General features: G+C 38.7%; 2 protein-coding genes across 4 annotated transcripts in view; one reads left to right on the forward strand and one right to left on the reverse strand.

The window, feature by feature from the left end:
• Nucleotides 1–698: 698 nt before the first annotated feature.
• DNASE2B (deoxyribonuclease 2 beta) lies at nt 699–14763 on the reverse strand. 2 transcript variants are annotated; one of them, XM_004262959.4, is made up of 6 exons: nt 14347–14763; nt 11145–11322; nt 7265–7346; nt 4777–4938; nt 3233–3430; nt 699–1179 (listed from the first exon to the last, which is right to left on the reverse strand). In XM_004262959.4, exons 1-6 carry the CDS (start codon nt 14457–14459, stop codon nt 839–841), a joined length of 1074 nt encoding a protein of 357 aa, XP_004263007.1. In that variant the 5' UTR covers nt 14460–14763; the 3' UTR covers nt 699–838. The 2 variants fall into 2 exon arrangements, with proteins under 2 accessions (XP_004263007.1, XP_033287580.1); XM_033431689.2 differs by lacking the exon at nt 11145–11322 and having other exon boundaries at nt 14347–14460.
• Nucleotides 14764–15190: 427 nt separating this feature from the next.
• The window catches only part of LOC101275718 (uricase), a 35454-nt gene continuing 29846 nt past the window's right edge, over nt 15191–20798 (forward strand). Inside the window, exon 1 of one of the 2 annotated variants that reach the window (XM_004262958.2) lies at nt 15191–15281. In XM_004262958.2, coding sequence (XP_004263006.1) covers nt 15255–15281 — 27 coding nt within the window. In that variant the 5' untranslated portion in view covers nt 15191–15254. The remainder of the gene's footprint in view (nt 15282–20798) is intronic. The other variant, XM_049709045.1, reaches the window with a different exon arrangement.

Here is a 20798-nt window from a genome sequence, read left to right on the forward strand (position 1 = left end):
ATTTCTAAATTTTCTTTTGTCTTTTCTCACTGTAGGGGGATTCACATTCAAATTCCATCAGTCTTTTAAGTGTCAACTGGGCCAGGCTGTGTGCTATTTGCTTGAAGATACCTAGATATTATCTCCATTTCATAGAGAAGAAAACCAAGGCTCAGAGAGTTCAGGTGAATGGTCCAAGATCGTACAGTTAGTAAGTAGTAGCTCAAGAATGACCAATTAGACTTGACCATAAACCATTGAAAAGAACTCTAGGAGGAATATGACTAAGTAGTTTGATGTACAGAGAGATAGAAATGTTTTTTTCTTCAAAAAGGGGTGAGGAGGAGAGTCAGGGAATTCTTTGTGAAGATGAAATTACTCTAAGAGATGGCCAGTCAATCCATGGACAATTGAGAGCTGACTAATCTGGAACAAAATTTTTTCTTTCACTCCTTCTATTCTCACTTTAGGTATACATAACAGAGTGTGTTTATGGCATATAAATGCTAAGTAGAGGGGTGGGATAGGGAGGGTGAGAGGGAGACGCAAGAGGAAGGAGATACGGCGATAAAGGTATATGTATAGCTGATTCACTTTGTTATAAAGCAGAAACTAACACACCATTGTAAAGCAATTATACTCCAATAAGGATGTAAAATAAATAAATAAATACATGCTAAGTAGATAAATTGCTACTATTTGGAAGATAAAATGGTAAGCATGGGAGAAAAACATTTTATTTGATGGTATGTGGACCATAAGTAAATTCACAGGCTTTTAATATATAAAGAATAGATCTAGTAGAAGAAGATACCATATCAGTGTTGAAAATGATAGCACATATGTCCTTTCACCAAGTTTAGTTACAGTTCTCATAATATAAAACTAATCCTTGGAATGCTTGGTAAATATGCTGATTCTGGGTACAAATGAATCCTCCACTTCTGAAGGCTTGGTGTGGGCTCCGATTTAGGTCTCCAATACATGTCCAGCGATTTTTGGTGCCCTTTTGGGAAATACACCATTTGGCATGATCCTGATAAGAGCTGAAATAAGATTGTCTAGATAACTTAATTGCTTTGACATTGTAGACATGGTAAGGAAGGGAGCAGTTTGAAGGAAGCTCTTGTCTCTTTCGCTGCCAGGTTTCTGTTAGCAAGTGAGTCTTCAACCGTTGAGCCATCCAGGCTGCAAAGATGTCTAGAGTTTATAAAGAGAAAAATAGTGAGGTTAGTATTTTTAAATCCCTGAAAATATCCTCAGGAATAGAATCATCACGCACCCCTGATATGTGGATGTCACAAGCACATTAATAACAACATGACTGAGAGAGTGGATAGGAGAACATTTTGTAAACGCTAAAGTGATATGCAAATAAAAGTTATTATCATTATTACTAGGATGATATTGGTCTCTGAAAATGTCTTCTATTCCACACATACAAGAGAGCAATATAGGTTTTTGTCCTGAAAAGACCTTTGGAAAGAATAAGGATAGAGCAGTAACCAGAGGCCAGCATCTAGAGATCTTTATAAACCATGCCAAAGTGTTTGAATTTTCCTGAAATCAATGGGAAATTTTTTAAGGAGTGTTATTGGGGGATTAATAAAAACTGATTTATGACCATAAATATCAATTGAGAAGCAATGTGCAGGATGAATTGGGAAGGCTACATTAGATTGGAGAGAGGAAAACCACCAGCTTGTCACAATAAGTGTGGTAACAAACACAGGTGTGAACCATGGCCATGGCAGAAAGTTTAGAGGGGGTAAGGTAAATGTGAGTTATTAAGGACTGGGAACTGATTTAATTTGATGATTTGATAAGGGGGAAGAGAAAAAAAGAGGGATCAAGAGTTCTAGGGGACCATGCAGAATATGAGAAAAAGAGTGAGATATGTTAGGAATAATGATGAGATGAGTTTGGCGTGTTGAATTTTGTGTGGCTGTGCCACCCTGCGAGCAGAAATGTCCCACTCACTGATGAATACTTCTGTCAGAACAGAGGTCTAGGGTGGAGATCTAGACTTGGGAATCACCTAGCAGGAATATGTATATGCGATAAGGGTAAGTAGAGGACCACAGGGCAACCTAGTCACATAAGGAGTATGCAGAGGAGGAGGACCTGGCAGAAGAGACTTATAAGAAGTGGGAGGAAGACCAAAAGACTGTGTACTTCCAAAATTCAGGGAGGAGAATGTTTCAAAAAGAAAGGGTTCCAACTGTGCCAAATTCTGCGGAAGCTATTTCTGTCCTGTTAATTTTGGGATCTCTAATGCCTAACACAGGCAAGTAGTAGGCATTCAGTAAATTTTATTCAATATTAAAGGAAGGAAGGAAGTTAGGAAGGAAGGAACGAATGAAGGAATGAATGAAGGAAGTTAGGAAGGAAGGAAGGTAAGAAGTTAGGAAGGAAGGAAGGACGGAAGGAAGGAAGGAAGTTAGGAAGGAAGTTAGAAGGAAGGAAGGAAGGAAGGAAGACAGTGAGGTCAATTAAGATGGCCATTGGTGACTGCAGAGAGACTGTAAGGTCTACAGAGAGAGAAGCAAGACTGTAGTCAAGGAGCAGTGAGCAAGTAAAGACCCTGAAGAGTTTTCTAAAAGTAAATTTAGAAGAAAAAAAAAACAGAGATATAGGGAATCTAGAATTGAGGGAGGGTTTTTAGGAATGTTTATATTCTAAGGGGCTTGTAGAGCAGGAGAGCTGAAGTAGAAGAGGGAGAACAGGTTGAGTTTATGAAAGTATTCTGAGGCTGGGATAGGTTCCAGGGCACGGAGTGCACTACTTCTGTTTGGATGAGAGAAAACTGGTAAAAAAAAGAATGAAAATAGCTTAGATTGTTGAGGGTGGGGTGTGCTCTTGAAGTGGTTTCTTTCTGGTGATTTCTATTCTCTCTATGAAGGAAAAGGTGAAGAGGCAGGACTTGAGGGTAAGGAAGGCTTAAAATAACTACTTAGGGAGTGAAAGAAAAAGGAGACAGCTTGGTTCTGTGCCCAGCTGAGGCTGGAGACTGAGTTTTTACTGGCCTCTGGCTAGATGGTTGTGAGATACTTTTGTGGTTGGATCAGCAACCCTTCTATTCAAGTGGCTAATATTTTAATTGGCCCTTGGTGTCCCTTCTCCCTTTCCTTTCTTTGTCCTCCCTCCTTTTCTACTTCTACTCCCCTGAATAATCAGAATATTTCCTCTTTGCAATCCAAAGTGAGTCCAGCAGCAGTGTAATAGCATATTGTTTGATGATGGGCTTTCATACCGTCAAGAAAATAATCAGACTTTGCAAAATGGAGGAATTTTTGTCCCTGGGCTGACTGAAGTGTGGTGAGATGCCGGCCAGGGATCTCTGATGAGCTGGATCTGGCACACAGCTGGGGCATGTGAACGAGCTCCTGGTGAAAGGTTACTGGGATGGAACAGCTATAAATGTTTGGGTTGCAGACCAAGAGCTGAGAATCTGAATCAAGAAACAATAAAGAAAAGTTGAGAATTAAGACACAAATGGAAATGCTTGTTGGTATTTTAGGTCTTGTTGTGAATTAAAAAACTAAATAGAATGAAAAACAAAAGCAAAAGTATTCCCTTCTTTAAGCCAATAGCCTTCAAACTTTTGGTTAAAATAGTTGACACTCCCTACTTTCCAGGCATTATTATGTGGGTTTACTAATTTAATCAGAACAACCTTATTATTAGGTAAGTTCTTTTATCATTATCCTCATTTTATAGATAAATTAATGGAGAATTTATGTCACATGCCTAAGGTTATAAGCTTGTAACTGAAGGAGTTGGTATTAAAGCCCAGGCAGTCTGGTCTTGGAGGCCATGTGTTTTTTCTCCCATGTGTACACATACAAAAGTAGAGAAAACCCATGTACTGATCATCCAGCTCCAAGAATGACCAACTCATCAGCATGCACACCTAATCTCTATGCTATTAAGCTCTCTAATCATTATAGGAACTCAGCTAGTTAGACTAGGGCTTAATTTGGGTGAGAGGCTCAATAATCCTTTCCATAGGATGGAAATTTGATAAAAAACAAAAATATTCTAAACCTCCTATATCCAGAGGCAAATAATCACTCTTTACTATTTAGCAGCTTCCTCAGTAAAAAGTGATTGGTAAAATACCATTCCTACTTCTCTTCCCTATTCCTACTTTGGATTTTCCAAATCCAAGTATTTTTGGCCCTTTGAGCTTGAGATCTTAAGGGAAGATCATCTGGTTTATGCTCCGAAGTGTCATGTTGGTGGCCTATAGGCAACATGAGGTCAACACAATTTAAAAAATAAATAAGATTGAGACCATATTTGAAAATCAAAGGATCTATCTCCCTCTTTCCTTCCCTCTCTTGTATTCTTACATCCTCCCCTAGGTTTCTGCTTCCTCTAAAAAATATGGAGATGTAGGTCTGTATTCCCACAGAACCACAGTATAATGAAGCTGAAGCTTTTGAGGGAAGCTAGGGGAGAGTCAACAACCCAGTTTGTCACTGTCCCCACTGCCCATGCAATGTCCACCTGTGTCACCCATTTTTGTTACCTGCCTGGCCCCTGTAGACATTTGAAACTACTGTCTCTGATCAAGTTCAAAGACTTCATTGGTGGACCAGGAAAGCAAGGTCCAGTAAGTGAGCCTGCCCGAGATCTCACCAAAGCCAATATTAGAATCTAGGTATCAGAGGGTTTATGAATAGAGAAGCAAATGAAGTGATAAATTTATTAATATATTTCCAAAGCCCTTCTTCAATATTGTTTTCTCTCTTTCTCTCTCTCTCTCTCTTTTTTTACACACTCTAGTGTTACCTATTGCTTCATATTGGTTGTACTTGAAAGTTATGCAGATGCCAGTTTGTCCATTTCGTCTCCCTGTGGGTGGATACTCATAGCCTTCTTCAGGAATTGGAGGAAAATGGGGAATGGAATGAATCAACCAGAACCCCTGGATTCTGTTCCACAGAAGTAAACCTACCAAAGATACAGTAAATACAGATAAATTAGAAAAACAAAGCTCCTTTAAAAAAAACAGAGTTCAAAGCTACAACATTTAAGCCCTTTATACTTCAGGCTAATTTTTTATTAGGCTAATAATTACAAGGATCACGTTTTTTTTCAATAATTTCAGAACCAATTCAGGTACACATCATATTGCCCCATTACTGTTAATAACCCACCACAAAAGGGAGCTAGGGCAGCCACCCTGTGAAGAGTTGAGAGGCATTTCATGTTGAAACTACAAGGAAAATTTGTTTTGGCAGAATGCAAATTTGCTAAATTGGTATTTGACCTTGTTAGACTATGTAGTCACCTGGCAAGCTTCAGATAATGTCTTTACTGCTAAACAGCTAAGCTATTTTCAAAAGCCAGCTAAAAAGCAGAGTTGAAAGAGAAAATATCAAATGAAAACATGTACTTGCAGTAATTTATTGTCAGAAACTGATGCTCATTTATGTGCAGAATTCACCCAGTTCCACAAGATTGAAAAAAGAGGCAGAGAGAAAAAAAACAGGGAAGCCATGTTCTAAAGCACCCCAGTTAATTGTATTTAGTAAAAATCTCTAGAGCAGACTAACATGAAAGCCAGAAAAGAAGAAAACAGAAAGATTTTCATCATCTTGTGACATGGCACAAAGAACCCTGTCCAACAGGCATCTATGACTATTTCTGTGTTTATAAATATATCAAGACAGTTTTGGTATGCTAACTAGACTTTCCAGTTTGCATACGACCATGGAGACATAAAAGTCATGTTTGCCTTAGTGTTAGAACAGAAACCAAATGCCTACCAGTTATTTCTTTTTCAAAGAACACACTTTAAGGAAGCAGGGTATTTGTCAGTGACTTTGTCAGTGGCTATGGAATCAATACCTGTGTCGAGATGGAAAATGTTCAAAGTTCAGTTGCCTCACAGAGCTGGATGATCTTCATGGACTCTCTTCGGCCCAGATGAGTATTGCTGTTTGTCTGAAATCCTAACTTCCTGGTACAAATGCCACAGGATGTCGGGACACCTGTTGGCAGGGAACTCCCCAATGTGACATCAGGTCCCACTCCTTTTCCAGCCTTTTTTCTAAACCCTTGTATCAACTAACAGGGTGGAGCGAAAATGGTGGTGGGCGGTTGGTAAAGGAGAGGTTGCAGAATGCGGCATGTTATAAAAATTGTTGGGTTCCATGCAAATAGGACCATCAAGAAGGCAACTTAGCTAAATCAAAGGCTTTCAATGCTCATGACATTTGACAGCCATTACAAATGATATTCTTAATCAGAGGTTGCAAACAGGCAGCCCACAGGCCAAATCTAGCCTGCAGATACGTATTATTATGCTTGCAGAGTATTTTTTAAAACTTTGAATTTATTACCAACATTTAAAAACTGGGGAGATTTCCCACAACCTCTAATTTTCTCTGGAAAAATTGCATTCCCACAAGGCAAGCTGAATAGTAACTGCTTCCTTAGAGCAAGTATATACTCTCCAGTTCTCTAGTTACCTGCCAGTTCAGCCCCCTTGGCTTGCTGACATCACTTGCCTGCCTCTGAAGACATTTGAGTTTGGAACCTTCTGAAGAATACTTGTTGCCATGGAAAGTTATTCATGGTATATTAAGTTGAAAAAAGTTTGAAGTAGTCATTACAGTAGTTTTATAAAAATGTTTCAAAATATGTATCATAGAAAAAGTAGAAAGTATTAAGTGTAATTATCTAATGAGTATTAGGATTACAGATTTTTTGTTTACTATCATTTTGAATTTTTCAATAACATATATATACATAGCTTATAAATTGAAAAATACCAAAAATCACTATAATAAAAATTATTATAATTATAGAACAAAATATATAACAACAAAAATTACTATAATATAAAAAATATTTTTAAATACTTTTTCAAAAATGTTTACTGTATTTCAAATGGAACTTGACACTAAGAAGGGTGAATTTTACTCTATGCAAATTATACCTCTATAAACCTGACTAAAATGTGTGTACAGTATACACACACACACATATATATATAGTCTGGCTGGTATTCCCAGTAGTCAATATTGGATTTCTTCTTTAAAGTATATATTAAAAGATACATTAAGAAATAAAATGGAATTTGTGAGAAGGATATTGCAAAGTCAAAGTATATCATTATAACCTGTGATACAGAAATCACTCATTTTGATAACTCAGACCATTAAAAAGAAAAGCTATCTTTTTAGTATGGAGTATAAGACTACTGAAGATGGAATGTTTACAAAAATACTGATTTCCAGTAGGAAAGAGAAAATAAGAGCCTTTGTCATACCTTTGGTGTGTCCATACTTTCTGCTGTAATTCATGGATTTAGGGACTCCATCATTGTATATTAGATAGGCTGTGCTGTTATCCTGCAGGGACATTTTAGGGTTATAATGGCATAAATCTTTCACTCATAAATGCTCACAACATTTCTACCAGCTAACCGGCCTGCAATACAGAACTTTCATTAATACACATGAGAAGTCATCCGTTCTAATAGGCAGCTTTCCCATCGATATGAATTCTGTGACATGCAAGACAAGGGACAAGAAGTCCATTCTCAACCACACATGGTCTTGTCTTGTGTGACAGGAGCCCTGTGCATTGTGATGTGTGTGTGAGGGCAATATTCCTATTTCAGTTATTTTGGACCCATGTTTCTGATCTGGCAACTAGTGTATGATAAAGGGGTACTTAAATATTCATTCAGGAAATGCAGTAGGAACAACCAGCCAAGGATTACAGCTAAGTTTTCTCCATTGATATTATAGGCACAATGCGGAATTGGCTGTCAGGGTCTGATTTCCTCTGCCTACTTTGTGTTTCACTGCTTGGTCATAGCTTCCTGTTTAATCAGGTTTCCTCATTCTCTGCTTCTACTAGCTCCCTGATAGGGGAGGATTTTTCTTCAATCCATTTCTCCTGTCACTTCACCTTTTCAACTTGACATTTTCCTGCTTAAAAAAAGTGGTATAGTTGAATGTGATAATGGATTTCCTCTGGTAAGGCAACATGCGAGTACATTCCCCAAACAGTTGGTCAAATCTCTGAGTCAAAGTGAAGCTATTATTTTGATAGTATCTCTTTGTCATGTTTTGGAAACTTGCTTATATTTTTTCTGTGTCGTTCCATTTCAGTTGTGTCATGATGCAGTGACTTTTAATGAAGCCAATGATGTCAATATTAAAAAGTCTCAGTGACATAATTAAAAGCAGGAAAGGACAACCCATCCCCTTAAAAAAAGACCCTTTCTTGTCTCTTAGAAAAAAAAAAAATCAATAACTGAGTTTCTTACAGTTGCTTCATTAGTTGATATAATCTAAAACCATTTTTTAAAAAAAGGCACAACATAGTCTCTACAGCATTCTTGGCTACTATGTTTAGGAATATTTAGGAAATTAAGCTGTTTTCTTACCTGCATTTTCTGTAATTGACCATCGCTACCGTTGGCGTTCAGATTCTCCACTGGAGAACTCTGACAGTTAGTTATCCTGTGAGCCTGTATGGAATGCGGTAACAAGGCCATTGTGTGCCTTTGGGGTACAATGTGGAAGGCCTCTGGGAAAATTCAGTAAGGAACTTAATTCTTCTAATAGATGAAGTTTAACATTCTAACCAGAGGTATAACAGCCAGCTAAGGTAAATGGGATGTAGCTCTAGTGAAAAGAAGCTCTCTCATAAAGCGAAAAAATCATGACCTAAGAATAGGACCTGAAGATTATCATATATATATATGCAGAATCTAAAAAAATTGATACTAATGAACTTATTTACAAAACAGAAACAGACTCACAGACTTAGAGAACAAACTTATGGTTACCAGTGGGGGAAGGATAGTGGGGAGGGATAGATTGGGAGTTTGGGATTGACATGTACACACTGCTATATTTAAGATAGATAACCAACAAGGACCTACTGTGTAGCACAGGGAACTCTGCTCAATATTCTGTAATAACCTAAATGGGAGAAGAATTTGAAAAAGGATGCATGTATATGTATAACTGAATCACTTTGCGGTACACCTGAAACTAACACAATATTGTTAGTCAACTATGGTCCAATATAAAATTAAAATTAAGAAAGAAGAATAGGCAGACCTAGGCTTGTGCCTCTAGACCTTTTTTTTTTTTTTTTTTTTGGCCTCGTGGCTTGCAGGATCTTAGTTCCCCACCAGGGGTTGGGGTCCAACCCAGGCCCCCAGCAGTGGAAGCATGGAATCCTAACCACTGGACCACCAGCAAATTCCCAGGACATCTTTATTCCTTTAACACTTATGTTGGGTATTATTTTGACTACTGGATGTTGAATAAGAAGGGTACGGTCTCTGAGCCCAGTCTAGCAGGGAATAGTCAGGTAAATATAGGCAACTGTGATATAGTTTGATAAGTGTTATTATCAAGGTATATGGAAGGTTCTCATTTACAAAGGCAAAGAAGGGATATTTTCCAACATAACCCCAATATTGGCATAACTTGACATTTGAGATTTAAAACCAGTTGGTCTGATCTTGCATTCTACTCTCTGTCAGAAGTTCAATTCCAGATCAGAAGGTGGGGAAGTTGTGTTCTCATGGTCACTTCTGGCACATAGTTCCAACTTCCAGAGAACACTCAGTCTTTTTGGTTGTTCTTCTTTGGGCTCCATGCCAATCAGACATGGAAATCAGCCCCTTTACTGCCATTTTCTTCCCAGAATCCACCACTCAAGACATTGCGTGTGAGCAGGTTTTACAGAAGGTATGAAACATTGAATGGTTTTACATCACCAAGCTGACCTGCCTCCAATCTCCCTCCATGTTCTGTATACTTTTATTTCCTAGCTCCCATCTACTCCTTCTTTATTTTGTAGAGCAGTTTAGCTCTCACTCCCTCCTAGGCTCTGGGGCTACTTTTGCACTTCCAAAGATCATTATTATAGTTTGCCAAACGAAGACCCATCTTCCCCAAATAAGATAAATGACAGAGGCTGCAATGTTGCTCTTGCCTTTCTCTTCTTGGACAGTCTGCAATTGGGAGGGGAAGAATGTGTTTATTTTCTCACTGATGGGTTATACTCCAGGCTTTCCATCCCCAACCTTGGAAAGCAGAAGCAGCTATAGGTAGTTTTGCTTTTATACAATAATCGACTAATTCAAAGCAGGGATGTTGCTGAGAATGAACAATTTCTAAAAGCCTCTAGGACAGTGTTTGGAACATCACATGTACTCAAACAGCTTACAAATAAGTTTTGACTTTGTAACTTGGCTCCGATGGCTGGTCTTAATGACAGGTGAATAAAGTGGATATTTGTGCACAAGGTGACAGCTCTCTGCATATTTTCAGTAAATGTTCAAATAGTGGTGCTAGAGTCTAACTCAATATTGTTGTGGGGATTAAATTAGTTGACATATGTAAAGACCCAGCACGTTGTAAGTGCTGAGTTATTTTACATATTTACTTCTCTATAAATTATTGTTAGGAAATGCATAGATGAGTATAATTGGATGTTAATTATTGTTCGATTTTACTTGTCACCCCTGGTTGAAAAGCAGTATCTTGTCACTGAACAGCAGATGGTGCCTGGAATGTTGGGAGACTGCCCACACTGAGGTAGTTAACTCATTGCCTGATGGAGTCCAGATAGCAGGTTTAAGCTCCATATTCAGGCAAGTTAGTTCCAGGGCCTTGAACTAGAGCCCTAGCTCTCAACCTACTATTTTGAAAATGATTAATTAAAAGGAAGACCAAGTGGAACCCTTTACTTTTCCCACCAAACTCATCCCACCATGGCTTAAACAACCCATAACTCATGGCATATTGATCACAGATCTATATTGCATTGTAATAGGAGAGGGCTCTTCTCTCTATTTCCATTAAAGGAGTAAGATAGCAAGTACTGAGCACATTGGCAGAGTTTGGCAGCCAAAAGATTTCAATATGTAATTAGTTCACACTTTGCCCAGTGATGCCATTGGACATAGTGCCGAACATATCAACAATTTGGCATTGCTATGGAGTATGTTGATGTATTCCCTAAGGTCTTAGTTAGATTGATTCAGATTCTGAGCTAGCTTACTTCCAGTTGCTAGGATTGGGCACTGGGTAGACAAGGAGTTAAAATCTTTTGGAAGCCTTGGAGTCTGTATTATGCATTTTATATGATTCAAATAAATGATAACTATAACATACCTCGGAAGCATATGCTTCATATAGCTGTTGTAATGTCCTTCCCAAAACACTCTTGGTGGTATTCATTAGTTGCTTACTCCTTCTCCAGCTTCTGGTTGCAGAGTCTAGGTATAGGTACTCTACCCCAGTCTCTCTACTTTCCTTGTCTTGCCTTTTAGGCAACTTATAAAATGTAAACCTAACAAAAGAAATAATTATGAATTACTAACATTTCCTAACTCTTTCCCTGATGGCAGCCACTGTGTCAAGCACTTAAACGTATCATTTCACTTATGTTTCACAGAAGGCCTCTAAGTCTAAGGAAGGGGATTTGCGCAAGCTCTCTGCCTCTCTTTCCACCCTTACTGTTGCTCCTTCCCAATGAAGGAAATGCAAATCTGACTGTACGTGTTCTAAAAACATTTACTGGCCTGGGTGGTGGGATCCCCATAGTAGAAGTTCGCACACTTTGAGAATGGCTTCTCTGTTCTTTCCACAGAAAGAACAGAACTCTGTTCTTTCCTTTCCTTTCTCTTCTCTGTTTTTCTCTGCTGCCTTAGGTGCTTGGCATGCTCATCTCTTTGTAGTGGGCTGGCTGGGTCTGAGGTTTGGGTTTAGTCATCAGAGTCAGTGGAGGCTTTCTTGAGCCTCTGGCCTAAGCCACATTCTTCAGCTCAGTTTATCAGAATGCTCTGCATTGAGGATTCAGGTCCAAGACCAGCCAATTGAGTAAATGCCTTGCTTTCTTTACTGTTGTCTCCTATCTGTATATCTCCTTTGGTTATCTCACAGGGAGGTGAGGTTGTTAGACCCACATGGCATTCAGCCATTCTTGGATCATCTAACCCAGGGTTTCTCAGTGTGCTGTATTCACATTTTTGGCCCCATTATTCTCTGGGAGCCTGTTCTGTGCATTGTAGTATCCCTGGCCTCTTCCTATTAGATGTCAACAGTACTCCCCAAGTACTGATTTTTGCCAATCAAAAATGTCTCCAGACATTGTCAAAAGTACCTGGAAGGCAAAATTGACCAGTTCTAGCCAAACACTCTTTAATAGCACAAACCCCACAATTAACCCTCAAATACTCACACTGGACCAAACATTGTAATGCATTCACTATTACCCCACAACAGTGTCTCACACTGCTGAGAAAAGCTTCAACGGTCACTTGGTTCTCATCAGTCTCATGCTTCCATTTATGCTCTTTCCTGCCCTGTCCAGGCTTTCTTACTCTCAGGGCCAGGTCCTCACACATGGCAGGAAACATGAAATTATTCTTTGATGCTGACCTCACGTTCCTCTGCCCTTTAACTCTTGCAGGTAGTTGTAGCAGCTCGAGATTGTACCTCCCTGTCTGCTTAGCACAGCATTCTCTCTGACAGATATTGCTAAGTAATATGTCCATTCGGTTGTGGCAAAAATAAATTTTATATATTGATCACAATTTGGTGGCCCACCAGTGAAATGTTTGTCAGCTATCATGGCATACCAATTAAGGACTAGTGCTTTTAAACATTTTCCTTGGGTGACTATCTCCAATTATAATCTGAAGATTTCTGAATCTATTTCTAGCCCAGATCTCTATGCTGAGGTCTAGATAAGCCCAAATACAAAGATGTCTCAGAGACCTCCAACTCCATATCTTCGAAACCAAGTTCACAATATTTTGCGATAACTCTACTCATCCCCTGCTCTTAGGGAACACATCCACACAGTCACAGAAGCCAGCAACCTGCAAGTCTTTCTTAACTTCTTCCTCTCTCCTACTCCCCTGTGCCTATCCATTACCAAGTCCTCTCAGCGTGTTCCTCCTCTCTATTTCCTCTTCTTTAACTTGGGTCCATACTTCTTCTCACCTGTAACACTGGTGAAGTCCTATTGGTTTCCATGACTCTAGACTAGTCCCCAGCCAGCTGGCCTTCAGAGTACTGCCAGTGGGCTTTCTAAAATGCAAATATGACTTTATCAAGTCCCCATCTGAAGTCTGTCAGTAGCTCCCTTTCATGGTCAAGTTCAGACTCAGCAGTTCAGCACATGAAGCCCCTCATGACCTGGCTCTCACCTATCTCTCTAAGCTCCCCTCTCCCCTCCTGCCATTTCCCCACGTTCTCCCAAAGCGCCAACTTTACTTAACTGCTTCCAAACTCTCCCCATTGCTTATTGCCTCTGGACCTCCTCATTGCTTCTTCATTGACCTGAGGTGCCCTTGCATCTCCCTTGTTTTTATAACTAACTCATAATTCTTCTCAAAACTTAGCTCAAAACTATTGGGTTGGCCAAAAAATTTGTTCGGGTTTTTCCATGCGATGGTATGGAAAAACCCGAACAAACTTTTTGGCCAGCCCAATACTTCCCCAGAGAAGTCTTCTGGGCTCTATCCTCCCCAATGCCCCATCTAATGCCCCATATATGCCTTTACCACATAACGATGAGCTCCTCGAGGGTAAGAACTATGTTTTGTTCATATTTGTATTTTCAAAACTCAGCACAGGGCTGGTGTGAGCTCAGTAACTGTTTGCTGAGAGACTGATTGAGTGGATCTATGTTCTCTAGCCTGAAGTTTACACAAAGCTTGATGCCAACCATAAAGGCTAACCTAAACACCCTAATTAAAGAGTGAAAAAGTGATCAAAGCTTTCAGAGAATCCATGACTGTAACTCAAAGCTGTGTTTCGTCTCTTTGACACTGCAGGAGACTGGTGACCTACCACCCACTCCAACAGCTGTCTGTGCTGTCCAATAAATAAGGTTAACCAAACAGTGCTCTGTACCATCAAGCCCTCTTTCTCCTTCACATAAGGAGACGCTCCAGTGTCAGGGAAAAATTAACCTCTCTCCTTCATCAACTCTAAAAAACCTCTCTCCTTCATCAACTCCTTCATGTTGGAAGGGTTCTGTTAGGAAAGCCACAATGCAATTAAAGGAAATTGCCAACTGAGAGAAGCTGTCAGCTCTAATGCACCTCTGTGGCCACCAGCCTTGCCCTGCTGAGAGCATGAATCAGGCCCATGAGGGGCTGCTAAGCTCTTTCTCAAAGGGAAGCTCTCTCATTCAGAAGCCTACCCCTATCTGGATACGTGGCTCATTTATACACTTCAACTTGCTTTCTTTTTAAGGGGAGAGGTGGAGTGGAAGTCTCCTGAACTTCACAGTGCACCAGTTAGCCACCAGTACTCTGGCTTTCTATCTGCACGCACCAAGCCTTACATTTCATTTACCTACCAATCCACAGCTTCACCTTCCTCGTTTCTGCACGATATTGTTGTCGCCTTCAGGATCCCAAAGAAGCCAAGGAAGAGCAAAGCCAGGGGTGTTCTTAGAAGTCTTGCTGTCATTTTCTATCTGGCACCTTTATTCCATGGCACAGCAGGAAACTTTCCCCATGGATCGTGGAGTCTGAGTTTCAAGTCTCTCAGACTGTGCTGGCTCTGACATTTGATTCCATTTGCTTCTGCCATTTGCTGTTTAGGCATTTTCAGAATGGGACGAATCCCATGTAATTGTGTGATTCTGTCACAACATGCCGGCGTGACTCTGAATGCCTTTGTGCTGAATTGTTGACTGCTGAATAGTTTGCAACGTCATCAAAAAGTCCTGGCAAGAAAAAAGGGATGTATCGTTAACTCTTGGGAGTAAACATCATGTAGTATGAAATTCAGTGGACAGGAGAACTCTGTATTGATAAATAGATGTTGAATAAAATCTGTTTCATGTTTTTTCCCTTATGATTGTCTCTCTGTGAGTGAGAGCAAATGTTTGTGGTTCAGACATTACACAAAAATGACAAAACTTTATATCTTAGTAATAATTAGGATCTATCACTTGTAATATTCTCTATCTTAAGGAAACATTTCCTAAAGGGTACTTCAAAGGCTTGCTTCAAAGAAAGAGCAAATTCAGTTGTATTTTACTGAAGATGTTTACATAGCCTCTCCACCTCCTGGTTTTAGCCACTCAGCATGGTGCTTTACACCAAAGTGGCCTTGGTGTCCAATTGGTTGCAATGCAATCAGGTAAACATATTGACCGCTCATGCTTCAGATCAAATAAAAATGTTACAAGCATCTGTTTTGCCCAAATTATTCTTTCCCATTCTTGAAACTGAATCTGAAGTTGAAGGCAAAGGGAAAATGGCTCATTTCCATGACTATACAAAGGTGAGACCATTCTCTTTTTGGAGGAGGGAAGAAGTAGATAGGCATATGAAAACATTTCTTTAAGTGCATGATGCCTTTGAATCAATTATTAAAGATGCTATAATAATAAATAGCAGTTTACTTTATGCCTGAAAGTCTTTATGGCTCTGATCTGTCCCTTTGCTTATGGATCCAGATCAGAGTCACTTAGGGATTCAGACTAAATTGGACCCTTGCAAACTGGATCACTTCTACGGTTGAGCTGGTGTTGTTCAGGATCCTTGGGGTTCATAAAAAACGAAGGGCTTAGAGCTCTTTCTCCTAAAACAGAATTTTGTGAGGAATGTTATGGGCCACCTGCCCACATTTTCCTGTGGTGCTGGCAAAAAGGGACCTCAGCCCAAACCTGCTAAATAAGAATTCTTCCAGTTGGGCTCAAGAATCTACATTATGTACAAGTTTTTTGGTGATGCTGCGGCACCCTAAACTTTGAGACTTAATGCCCTGAGGCCAACATTGTGCTGTATCTGGTTTCACAACCTACCAAACTGGTAAACCGAGAAGCATTTTTCTGACCATTCCTCCATGGGTATCATTTTATTTAATGTATGTGTTTACTGCACTCAGAAAAAAAGGATTTCAGCAACCCCAAAATTTCATCAGTTTTTTAGAAAGTTTCATAGCATGAAGTTTACTTTTCTAAGTTAAAGTGGAATAAATTTAATTTTATCTTGTGATAACTTTTGGTATTATAATGATAACAGGTGAGTACACTAGGCTTAGGATTCATTAATTCATATACAGAATACAAGCAACTTGTTTTCATTTATGTAGGCTAAATAACATTTGTTGAATAGGATATAAAATAATTCTCGTTTTCTCCTCATTACATGTTTAGCACAGTGCCTGGCAAATAGTAAATGATCCATAAGTGTTAGCTAAGATTATTTTTACTACAACCTGAGCCCTTCCCGTGATTGAGCTGCAGGATATGTGTATTAGGATGGTTTTGCTAAAGCCAATTTTATTTCAAGATCTGGAAAAATGCAATTAGGTTCTTTCCTTTCAGCTGTCACTTTCAATAAGCTTTCTTATCTCTCGTTGTTGCTGAACTGGTCATGCTGATGGTCAGTCAACAACCATCCTTATGCAATCACTAGGTGTCAAACACTGTACCGGTGGTTGAGGGGTTCCAGGAATTTCAACATTACCCTAAAGCCTAGATTCCAGTCCTGGGTTTTTACTAAAATCAGCAAAGCAATGTCGTGGAAGGAAGCACAGTGAATTCGGTGGATGGAGAAAACACAAACTGAGCAGAATGTTTTTCACATTACCCACTTTTGAAGCCCAATTAGTAAAATATTATGAAAATATCACGTCTCCTTCACAATATGATTACCTCTATATAATAGAACTAGCAGAAAAATCCCTTCATTGTAATTTGGCCAAGTATAGTGAACAAAGACGAGTACTTTACTTGGTAATGAGCTTCCTTTTTAATGGTTGAAAGTTTGCATTCATTCATCCAATAATCCTAGAAAATCTCAGTCTTTTTTTTAAATTTAATTAGAGTTTACAATGTTGTGTTAATTACTGCTGTACAGCAAAGTAATTCAGTTATACATACATATTCTTTTCTTTTATAGGCTTTTCCATTATGGTTTATCATAGGATAGTGAATATAGTTCTCTGTGCTATACAGTGGGACCTTGTTGTTTATCCATTCTCTATATAAAAGCTTACATCTGCTAACCCAAACCTCCTACTCTATCCCTCCCTCAACCCTCTCCCCCTTGGCAACCATCAGTCTGTTCTCTATGTCCATGCTTCTGTTTCCATTTCATAGATAGGTTCATTTGTATCATATTTTAGATTCCACACATATAAGTGATATCATATGGCATTTGCCTTTCTCTTTCTGACTTACTTCACTTAGTATTATAATCTCTAGTTGTGAAAGTCTCAGTCCTGATCTCTTCAAATTTTGCCTCTTCCACATTCTCTCTATCGTATGTTTCTAGTACATTTTTAATACTATTCTTTAAAATTTTTTTTAATTGTAGTTGATTTACAATGTTGTGTTAGTTTCAGGTGCACAGTAAAGAATATATATATATCCTTTTTTTAACATCTTTATTGGAGTATAATTGCTTTACAATGTTGTGTTAGTTTCAGCTCTATGTATACATATAACCCCATATTCCCTCCCTCTTGCGTTTCCCTCCCACCCTCCCTATCCCACCCCTCTATGTGACCACAAAGCACCAAGCTGAACTCCCTGTGCTATGCGGCTGCTTCCCACTAGCTATTTTACAATTGGTAGTGTATATATGTCCATGCCATTCTCTCACTTCGTCCCAGCTTACCCTTCCCCCTCCCCGTGTCCTCAAGTCCATTCTCTACATTTGCATCTTTATTCCTGTCCTGCCCCTAGGTTCATCAGAACCATTTTTTTTTCTTTTTAGATTCCATATATATGTGTTAGCATATGGTATTTGTTTTTCTTTTTCTGACTTACTTCATTCTGTATGACAGACTCTAGGTCCATCCACCTCATTACAAATAACTCAATTTCGTTTCTTTTTATGGCTGAGTAATATGCCATTGTATATATGTGCCACATCTTCTTTATCCATTCATCTGTCGATAGACACTTAGGTTGCTTCCATGTCCTGGCTACTGTAAGTAGTGCTGCAGTGAACATTGTGGTACATGTCTCTTTTTGAATTATGGTTTTCTCAGCGTACAACATGGACCTACTGTATAGCACAGGGAACTCTACTCAATATTTTGTACTAACCTACATTGGAAAAGAATCTGAAAAAGAATATATATATTCTGATCCAGATAAAAGTCAATGTTCAACTCAAAAGTAGCTGAATATATATATTCTTTTACAGATTATTTTCCCATGTAGGTTATATTACAAAATATTGAGTAGAGTTCCTGTGCTATACAACAGGTCCTTGTTGTTTATCTATTTTATATACAGTAGTGTATATATGTTACTCCCAAATTCCTAATTTATCCCTCTCCCCAACCTTTCTGCTTTGGTAACCATAAGTTTGTTTTCTATGTCTTTGAGTCTGTTTCTGTTTGGTAAATAAGTTCATTTCTAGTACATTTTATGTCTCTTTCATATATTCTATCTCATGTGTGTCTGCATTAATCCCTGATTCTTTATTTGGATCAATCTCCCAGTTCTCTAATTCTCTCTTTGGCAAGATTAATCTGTTACTTTACCTCTTACAAATAACTAGTTCTTTCTTCAGTTGTGTTCAATCTGTTTCTTAATCCACTTATTAGTGCATTTCTAGAAGTTCTGTTGGGTTATTTTCCAAATTTTCTTTGTCTTTTTTATAGTGCCTTATTTCTTGCTCCAGAGAAGCTATTCAACCTTCTCTTTCATTTCTGCAAAAATATTAAATATATGACTTTTATTTTGTGTCTGATAATTCCAATCTTTGCTGGTCAGACTTTGCTACCTGTTATTTCTATGACTCTCTCTCATGATACTTTGCAACCATGTGTACCTTTGATTTTTGATTATGAGTTCATGTTCCTTAAAGCTTTATGTGTGAGAATTTGAGGTTGAAATAAAGTTGGGTTTCTCCAGACCCTGGTCTGTGCTGGCTTCATCAAAGTGCAGTCATCCTGTGAGGACTCCTGGGAGTTAGACTGTTGGTTTTATTTATTTATCCTCAATAACTTTTTGAGGTATGGTTTACATACCATAAAATTTTCATATTTAAGTTCAACTTTATTTTTGTTCAAACTGTTAAAAGACTGTTAATATACAGAGTAAAATCTAGAATGTGACAGAAAGTTGAATGCTTGTTGCATCATTATTTTAATGAAATGGGATGAGACAAACAAAACGACTCAGGCATTTGTAAAATAAAGAATTGTTCATGAAAAATGTGGTTAAAGGGAAATATAAGTAGAATAAGTGGAAGAGGACCAGACAGTTTTATTTGGTTAATTCCTACTCATCACTTAGGGGGCTTTGTGGATACCAGGTCCTCCTGGAAGCCATCCTCCATCTCTCTCAATCCAGCTTAGGTGTCCCTTACAATATAGTCCCAAAACCCACTGTATTTTTTCAATTAGAGTAATTATCACAATGTGTTCTAAATACTTGGTTTCTTTTCTGAAGTTCCTCTAGAAAGCAGAGGTCAGCAAACTCCTGTGGGTCAAATCTGGCCCACTGTCTGTTCCTGTAAATAAAGCTTTATTGGAATACAGTCACACTCATTCATTTATGTACTATGTATAGCTACTTTATGCCATAATGGCAGAGCTAAGTAGTTGCAACAGAGATCATACAGCCTGTAAAACCTAAAATACTCTTTGATTCTTTACCAGAAAAGTTTATTCTACTCTAAAGTTTGTTCTAATCTCTATCAGGGCAGAATAGTGACTGCCTTGTTTGCTGTTTATCTCCAGCACTTACCACGGTGCTTGTCACTAGAAGGAATTAAATAAATAGAGATGAATGTATGGATTGAATGAAAAAGGTTTCAGAGACTTCAGTTTTGGGGTTATGCAGATTTTAGAATGAATTAAACCAAATCAGAGAAACAAATAAATGTGGGTATGTAGGTAAAATCCCATTATAAAGAACTTCACTATAATGTTATATCAGGGAGATAGCTGAGTATCATAAAAATAATCAGGCAAACCTGGGTTCCATGCCTGGTCCTACCTCTCATTAGACATGCAGTTTTGACCAAACTATTTAACCTCATGAGTGTCAGCTTCCTTTTCTGAAGGTGGGACTCATGAGCTGCACCTTTACAAAATGCTATCAGGATTCGGTGAGATGCCGTGTACATAGCCTCCAGCACGTAACTGGTGCTCATTAAATGTTGGTTCCTTCTTACCTTGTTTCTTTTCTATCATTATGTAGTTACTTCTTTGTCCTTGCAGATGGACTGAAAACAGTCCTTTAGTGATATGGTTCTACTGACTACAAAGAAGCCTCCATTACTCGTGTTTTCAATGGTGCTGATCCAGAAAAAAGTCAACGTTCAACTCAATAGTGGTGCCACGTTGTTGAAGGCACGAAGCTGAATTTTAATCCTGCCCCAGAGGGGAAGCACCCTTCTTTCCTTCCCCTATTTCACAGTTTAAACAAACCTGCAATAAACACAGAATTCATCTGAGCTTAGAATTTATCTGTAATTTAGAAAAATGACTGAAGTGCTAGAAAAACCAATGGTTTGAGCAGGGGGCATCTCCCAGTTTGGGGTAAGTTCTGCCTAGTATAGTGTAGGTAGAATAACACTGTTCAGTCTCAGTAGGGCCCTTTACACTATACCAGTCTGCCTGTCAGCTGTGTGACTTTGGGAAGCTCACTTAACATCACTGATCTAGTTTATATTAAAATAAGTGTCCTTCCCACCAAATCACAGAGTTTTGTGAGGAATAGATAAGATAATATAGGTCTTTACTGGATAGAAAATTTTTAAATGGTATAGAAATGCAAGTTTCTGCAATAGCCTGCCCACTTCCCTCCTTCTGGGCGGGATCAGAATG

This window comes from Orcinus orca, chromosome 1, assembly GCF_937001465.1.
Source record: "Orcinus orca chromosome 1, mOrcOrc1.1, whole genome shotgun sequence".
Classification (NCBI taxonomy): domain Eukaryota; kingdom Metazoa; phylum Chordata; class Mammalia; order Artiodactyla; family Delphinidae; genus Orcinus; species Orcinus orca.